General features: G+C 45.9%; 2 protein-coding genes across 7 annotated transcripts in view; one reads left to right on the forward strand and one right to left on the reverse strand.

Moving 5' to 3' along the window:
• The window catches only part of LOC113810261 (TBC1 domain family member 2B), a 332,652-nt gene that overhangs the window by 60,132 nt on the left and 265,020 nt on the right, over window positions 1–7,500 (forward strand). The window lies entirely within an intron of this gene.
• LOC113809894 (splicing regulatory glutamine/lysine-rich protein 1) overlaps window positions 1–7,500 on the reverse strand; it is a 263,951-nt gene that overhangs the window by 28,816 nt on the left and 227,635 nt on the right. For all 3 annotated transcript variants that reach the window (XM_070116188.1, XM_070116187.1, XM_070116189.1), the window contains exon 2: window positions 1,392–1,482. In XM_070116188.1, coding sequence (XP_069972289.1) covers window positions 1,392–1,482 — 91 coding nt within the window. The remainder of the gene's footprint in view (window positions 1–1,391; window positions 1,483–7,500) is intronic.

Raw genomic sequence — 7,500 nt, forward strand, 5'->3', positions numbered from 1 at the left:
ATATATATATATATATATATATATATATATATATATATAGGTAGAGAGCTCTGATTATTTCACTTGGAGCTGGGATACATTTCGAACGCAGGCTTCGAGGGTGTAGGATGAATAAAGGTTGAAGCACATCCCATTTCGAACCGGAAAGAAGAAGGAGAGGAAGAAGAAGAAAAAGAAAAAGAAAAAGAGAAGAAAAAGGAAAAGGAAAAAGGAAAAAGAAGAAAGCATTTGCATAATGTTGCATCCATGTTTTCCCATTTCCCAAGAAATTCTTGCCCACGCACAGACAAATCTCCAAAACAGTTCAGCTTGAAACAACAAAACGATTTTTACACTTCAGGCGCTGGTGATCGCCGGGGCCGCCTTTCCAAAACAATTCAGATAGAAAAGGACGCAAAAATACCCATATATTTTTACATTTGCACATCAACAAAAAGAAAATGATAATAATAATAATAAAAAAGAAAGCGAAATAAGCAAATCTGTAACTACTTCCGGCGGTGGTTGTCGCCATATTACTCTATCCAAGACAAATCGGATAGAAAAAGGCCTATGGGTCATTATACATCCTTAAAAACACAAAACGATATTTTAGAAGCGAATCTGTAATTACTTCTGGTGGTGGTGGTCGCCATAGCCTTCTATCCAAGACAAATCGAATAGAAAAGGACTAATGGATCATTATAGATCCTTAAAAAAACTCTGTGAGTACTTACGGCGCTGGTTATCGCCATACCCCTATATCCAAGACAAATCGGATAGAAAAAGTCCTATGAGTCATTATACATCCTCGAAAACCCTCTATCTAAGACAAATCGGATAGAAAAAGACCAATGGATCATTATAGATCCTTAAAAAACAAAACGATATCCAAAGAAGCAAATCTGTGAGTACTTGCGGCGTTGGTGATCGCCATACCCCTATATCCAGGACAAATCGTAAAGAAAAATTCCTATGGGTCATTATGCATCCTCGAAAACCCTCTATCTAAGACAAATCGGATAGAAAAGGACCAATGGATCATTATAAATCCTTAAAAAACACAAAACGACATACAAAGAAGTAAATTTGTGAGTACTTGCGGATGTGGTGGTTGCCATACCCCTCTATCTAAGACATATCGGATAGAAAAAGTCCTATGGGTCATTATGCATCCTCGAAAACCCTCTATCTAAGACAAATCGGATAGATATAAGACCTATGGGTCATTCTACATCCTTAAAAAACACAAAACGGCATCCAAAGAAGCAAATCTGTGAGTACTTACGGCGGTGATGGTTGCCATATCCCTCTATCCAAGACATATCGGATAGAAAAGGACCCATGGCTCATTAATTAATCTTAGAAAAACACAAAGCGACATCCAAAGAAGCAAATCTGTGAGTACTTACGGCGGTGGTGATCGCCATGGCCCATACGGTTGCTGAGTTCGTGTTCCCGGGTGCGCTTGGCCACGTGGGTCCGCTTGCCGTCGCCGTGGGGCTGCGGGGGAGAGGAGGAGGGGGTTAGGCGGGGGGGAAGGCTCGTGGGTTGGCAGTCTGCTTGTTTGTCTTTTGTTTGTTTGGGTTGGATGGTTGGTTGTTTGGATGTTTGATTGTTTGGTTGGTTGTCTTGTGTTGAGGGTTTTCGTGTGTTTGGCGGTGAAGAGGAATTAAATGTAGATTTTTTGTTTCCTTGTGGTGTGGTGTGTGTATGTTGGTGCGTTTTATTAGGTAAAGATAATTCTGCAGTTTTTAGTGGATTATTTATAGTTGGTGGAGTATTGGTATTGTCTATTTATTCTGAGGAAAAATAGTGTGATTTATTTGATTTTCACGGGAAATCCAGGAAATCTCGATTTATCTTACAATTATTTGATTTTCACGGGAAATGGCAGAATCCAGGAAGTATCCTCACTCACTATTTCACCTGCAATTTTTTTATCTCTTGTTCCATTATTCCCTCTCCTTCCCGTTCTCCCCCTCTTTCGCAATACAACGCTCCCCCTCATCAATTATCCCCTCTGCTTTACCTGTACCCTCCTATTATCATTTTTTATCATTTTCTTTTCTTTTATCCTTGTTTATCCTTTTTTTCCCTTCTTTACCCTTCTTTATATCCTTTTCTTCCTTTCTATCCTTCCTCATATCCTTTTCTTCCCATTTTATCCTTCCTTATATCCTATTCTTCCTTTTTTATCTTTCCTTATAACTTTTTTTATCCTTCCTTATATCCTATTCTTCCTTTTTTACCCCTCCTTATATCCTTTTCTTCCTTTTTTACCCTTCCTTATATCCGTTTCTTCCCTTTTTATCCTTCCTTTTATCATTTTCTTCATTTTTTATCCTTATATCCTATTCCTTTTTTATCATTCCTTACATCCTTTTCTTCCTTTTTTTCCCCCTTACCCCTCGGCGGCGTCTCCCTCCGCGAGTGCCTTCCCGAGGGCCGGAGACGCCCTGGGAAATCCGCGGCGACTCCCTCACGCAGCCACCCCGGCTTCAATTAATTCCGGCGCGGCCTTCCTTGCTCGCTTCCTCCGCGTTTATCATCTGCGCCATGCATGCGTTCAGTGCCTCGCCTCGCCCGCTGCTGCTTCTAGGATTTATTGCTTATGTGTATTCGGACATACGTGCGTGCGTGTATGTCTTGTCTGTGTGTATGTATGTCTGTATACACATATTATGTATATATATATATATATATATATATATATATATATATATATATATATATATATATATGTATATATATATATATATATATATATATATATATATATATATATATATATAATCTTCCTCTCTCTCTCTCTCTCTCTCTCTCTCATCTCTCTCTCTCTCTCTCTCTCTCTCTCTCTCTCTCTCTCTCTCTCTCTCTCTCTCTCTCTCTCTCTCTCTCTCTCTCTCTCTCTCTCTCTCTCTCTCTCTCTCTCTCTCTCTCTCTCTCTCTCTCTCTCTCTCTCTCTCTCTCTCTCTCTCCCCCTCTCTCTCTCCCCCTCCCCCCCTCTCTCTCTCCCCTCCCCCCTCTCTCCCTCCCTTCCCCTCTCCTCCCTTCCCTCCCTCCCCCTCCCTCCCTCTTTCCCTCCCCTCCCCTCCCCTCCCTCCCTCCCCCTCCCCCTCCCTCTTCCTCTCCCTCTCCACCAATCCATCCATCTGTATCTCTGCAACTGCCCTCCCCCCCTCCCTCTCCAATCAAGGGAGCGCCCCCGGGAGGAGGTCCTTCGCGCAGGTCACAAATGAGCGATGCTTCAGCCTCCCGTTTTGCGCTCAACTTTGACGACTCGCTTGCAATGTCCCGGGAAATTGTCGGCTCAAGTTTTCCGCAATGGACGACCGATCGGCGCTGCAGATTAGACGGGCGGCAGCGGTGATTACGCAAGATTTCGCCAAAGAGTCGGATTTTTTTTTTTTTAGTTCTTTGATTTTTTTTTTTTTTTTGCGGGGGGGCGGTTGTTAAGAGTTTTTTTGGGGGTGGGTTGGGATTGGTGGGTGTGGGGGGGGGTAGTATGGTTGTATGACTTTCCCCGATTTTGTGATATTTTTTTTCGGAATCCCGATTTTCAGTCTCGGGAGTCCGATTTTTTTTTTTTTTTTTTTTTAAGGAGAATCCCACGAGTCCCTGATTTTCTCTCTTGCACGTTGCAGCGGACGAATCAAGTGCAACAATAACCTCCCCCCCCCCTTTGGATAATTAGAAAGTGGAGTAAGGGGAGGTGGGGGGAGGGAGGGGGGAGATAATGCCTTGTGGGTATCGCGATCTCTCTCGTTCTTTGGGTCGTAATTCGCGCATTACTCAGTCGCTCATGACCCTTGCCTGCGTTTGGGTGCTGTTCATGGGGTGCGTGTGTTTCGTGTGTGGATGGGTTGGCGTCATGCGTAGGTGTGGAGGGAACATGGGAGGGAGGGAACATGAGAGGGAGGGAGGGAGGGAGGGAGGGAGGGAGGAAGGAAGGAAGGAAGGAAGGAAGGAAGGGAGGGAGGGAGGGAGGGAGGGAGGGAGGGAGGGAGGGAGGGAGGGAGGAGGGGAAGGAAGGAAGGAAGGAAGGAAGGAAGGAGGGAGCGAGGAAGGGAGACAGGGAGGTAAGGAGGGACGGAGGAAGGAAGGGAGGGAGGGAAGGAAGAAAGAAGGAAGGAAGGAAGGAAGGAAGGGAGGAGGGAATGAAGGGAAGGAAGGGAGGGAGGGAGGGAGAGAGGGAGGGAGGGAGGGAATGAAGGAAAGGAGGTAGGGAGGGAAGGAAGGAAGGGTGGATGGATGGGAAAGAAAGAGAATGAAAAAGATAGAGGATGATGGATGGAAGGGATCATGTCAATCTTTATATGTAGAGGAGAGAGAGAGAGAAAGAAAAGGATGAGGAAGGAAAGGGAAAAGAGAGAGATTGGAAAAGAAGGAAAGAGAAAAAGATAGATAGAAGAAAAAGAGAAAAATAGCGAGAGCACGAAAGGTAGAAACACATAACAGTTTAATGTCTTGTCAACATTGCCGGCGCGAACCTCATAATCAGACAACTTGATGATATTCCTCGTAATTATGATAACCCGAGGTAATTATGTCTCATTCTCTCTCCCTCCCTCCTCCCTCCCCTCCACCTTACCCCAGTTTCCCCCTCCCCCCTCTCCCCCTGTCACCAACCTACCCCCACCCCCTTCCTCCAGTGTTCACCCTACACCCCCTACGCCTCGTCCCCCCTGCCTCTCTCATTCTCTCTCCCTCCTCCCTCCTCTTCCCCTCTTTCCCCAGTCACCATCCTACCCCCTATCTTCAATATTCACCCTACACCCACATCCCCTCATCCCCCCGCCTCTCTCCCTCTTCTCCCTTTCCCCCAGTCACCATCCGACCCCCCCATCCCCTCGCCACCCCCGCCCACCTCGCCCCCGCCCCCGCCCGCCATGACCCAGCCTCCGCCCTCGCCCCCGCCCACCTCGCCCCCGCCCCCGCCCGCCGTGACCCCGCCCGCGACCTGCCCTCTGGCCTGCGATGTGCATGATGGACGTTAATGAAATTTCCAGCGGGGCGGACCTGCCAGTCTCCACTCGCGATCTGCGCCGCCGCCCGCTAGGCCTCTTTCCCCTCCCTTTCCCCTCTTTTCTGGCTGTTACCCTGTGGACTTTGTCCTCTTTCTGCTTTTCTTCTCTTTTAGTTTTTTTCTTTCTTCTACTTTCGCTGTTTTTTTTTTCCTTTTATCCCCCCCCGCTGTTTCCCTCTTCTTTCCTTGTTTTCCCCTCTCTTTCCTTTTTTTGTCGTTTCCTATCTTCTGTACTTTCCTCTCTTTTTTCTCGTTTTCCCTTCCTCTCTTTTTCTCGTTTTCCATTTCCCTCCTCCCTTTGCTTTCTGCTCTTCCCCGCCCTTCCATACTTTTTGTCTTTCGTTCTATCTTTCTCTGTTTATTCTTTGTCTTTCGTTTCGTTTTCTCTTTCGTATTTCTTGTTTCCAGTTTTTCTCCTTTTCTGTCTTTCTCTTTTTCTGTTTTCTTCTGTTCCTTTTTTACTTTTTACAAATTGTTCTCTTCTCCCTGTCGTCTCTTACTTTGTGCCTTTCGCATTTTTTCTCTTCCATTATCTTTCTTTGCCTCCACCTTTTACCTACTTCCTTTTTTTTCTTTTTTTTCTTTCTTTCTTTGTCTTTTGTCTCGTTTCCCTTCCTTCAAATTGGTCCTCATTTTTGTTCTCCTCCTTTTTTATTAATATCCCAGATATGTATTTTTTCTCCCATCTTTGTGTCTGAGTTTTCCAGCCGTTGATTTTTTAAAAGTTTTTATTTGTGTTACATTTTTTTCTTTTTTATTTCGACAACGACACGTGTCCAATGTCCTTTCACTCAGAGAGGGAGAGGAGGGGTGAGGGGGGAGGGGGGGAGAGGGAATTTGAAAGGGAGAGTGGGAATTGATGTAAGAGTGAGAGTGAGAGTGAGTGAGTGAACGAGGGAATGAGAGAAAGTGAGAATGAGGATGAACGTGAGAGTGAAAGTGAGAAGAGGGTGAGAGTGAGAGTAAATAAGTGCGTTAGTAAGAGTAACTAAGAGAGAGACAGACAAAATGAAAGAAAGAAAGAAAAATGAATAAAGAGAGAGAGACAAAGGCAGAGACAGACAGCGATGCAGAGAGAAAGCAATAAAAGAAAGCTAAATAGAAGAGAGAAGATAGAGAAAGAAACAAAGAAAAGGAAGAGTTGGGAGGAGGTAAATAGAAGAGAGAAGGACACAGAGAAAAGAAAGAGTTGAGAGGAGATAAATAGAAGGGAGAAGACAAAGAGAGAAGGACACAAAAGAGTTGAGAGGAGATAAATAGAAGAGAGAAGGACAAAGAAAAGAAAGAGTTGAGAGGAAATAAGTAGAAGAGAGAAACTAGAGAGAGAAGGACACAGAGAAAAGCAAGAGGTGAGAGGAGATAAATAGAAGGGAGAAGACAAAGAGAGAAGGACACAAAAGAGTTGAGAGGAGATAAATAGAAGAGAGAAGGACAAAGAAAAGAAAGAGTTGAGAGGAAATAAGTAGAAGAGAGAAACTAGAGAGAGAAGGACACAGGGAAAAGCAAGAGGTGAGAGGAGATAAATAGAAGTGAGAAGGACAGAAAGAAAAGAAAGAGGTGAGAGGAGATAAATAGAAGAGAGAAGCTAGAGAGAGAAAGACACGGAGAAAAGAAAGAGTTGAAGGGAGATAGATAGAAGAGAGAAAGACACAGAGAAAAGAAAGAGGTGAAAGGCTCATGAGTGATCGAGGAGAATTTATCAAGCGACGAAAATGGAGGCTGATGATAATGGCGGTGATGGACGAGGAGGATCGGGCCCAGGTGATGATGATGATGAGGGGGAAGGGGGGAAGGGAAAGGGAGAAGGGAAGGATAAGGGGAAGGAGAAGGGAAGGGGAAAGGGGAAGAGGAAAGGGCAGGGAAAGGGGGAAGGGAATGGGGAAGGGGCAGGGAGAGGGGTAAGAGGAAAGGGAAAGGGAGAAGAGGTAGGGATAGGGGCAGGGGCAAAGGGAAGGGGAACGGGAAAGGGGGAAGGGGAGAGGGAGTAGGGAGCAGGGGAAGGAGGCAGGGGGCAAGGGGTAGGGTAAGGAGGAGGAGAAGGGGGCAAGGGGTAGAGTAAGGGGGAGGAGAAGGGGGCGGGGCAAGGGGGAGGGCAGGGGGCGTGGTGGTGCAATGATGATGATGGTGGTGATGGAGAGGGTGATGGAGTTGTGAGACACTGAATTGGATTATTATAATGTCGAAAGGAGTGAGCGAGCTTCTGGGTGGGGTGCGGGATGGGCTGTGTGTGTGCGTGTGTGTGTGTGTGTGTGTGTGTGTGTGTGTGTGTGTGTGTGTGTGTGTGTGTGTGTGTGTGTGTGTGTGTGTGTGTGTGTGTGTGTGTGTGTGTGTGTGTGTGTGTGTGTGTGTGTGTGTTGTGTGTGTGTGTGTGTGTGTGTGTGTGTGTGTGTGTGTGTGTGTGTGTGTGTGTGTGTGTGTGTGTGTGTGTGTGTGTGTGTGTGTGTGTGTGTGTGTGTGTGTGTGTGTGTGTGTGTGTGTGTGTGTGTGTGTGT

Source organism: Penaeus vannamei, chromosome 38, assembly GCF_042767895.1.
Source record: "Penaeus vannamei isolate JL-2024 chromosome 38, ASM4276789v1, whole genome shotgun sequence".
NCBI classification, from domain to species: Eukaryota; Metazoa; Arthropoda; class Malacostraca; order Decapoda; family Penaeidae; genus Penaeus; species Penaeus vannamei.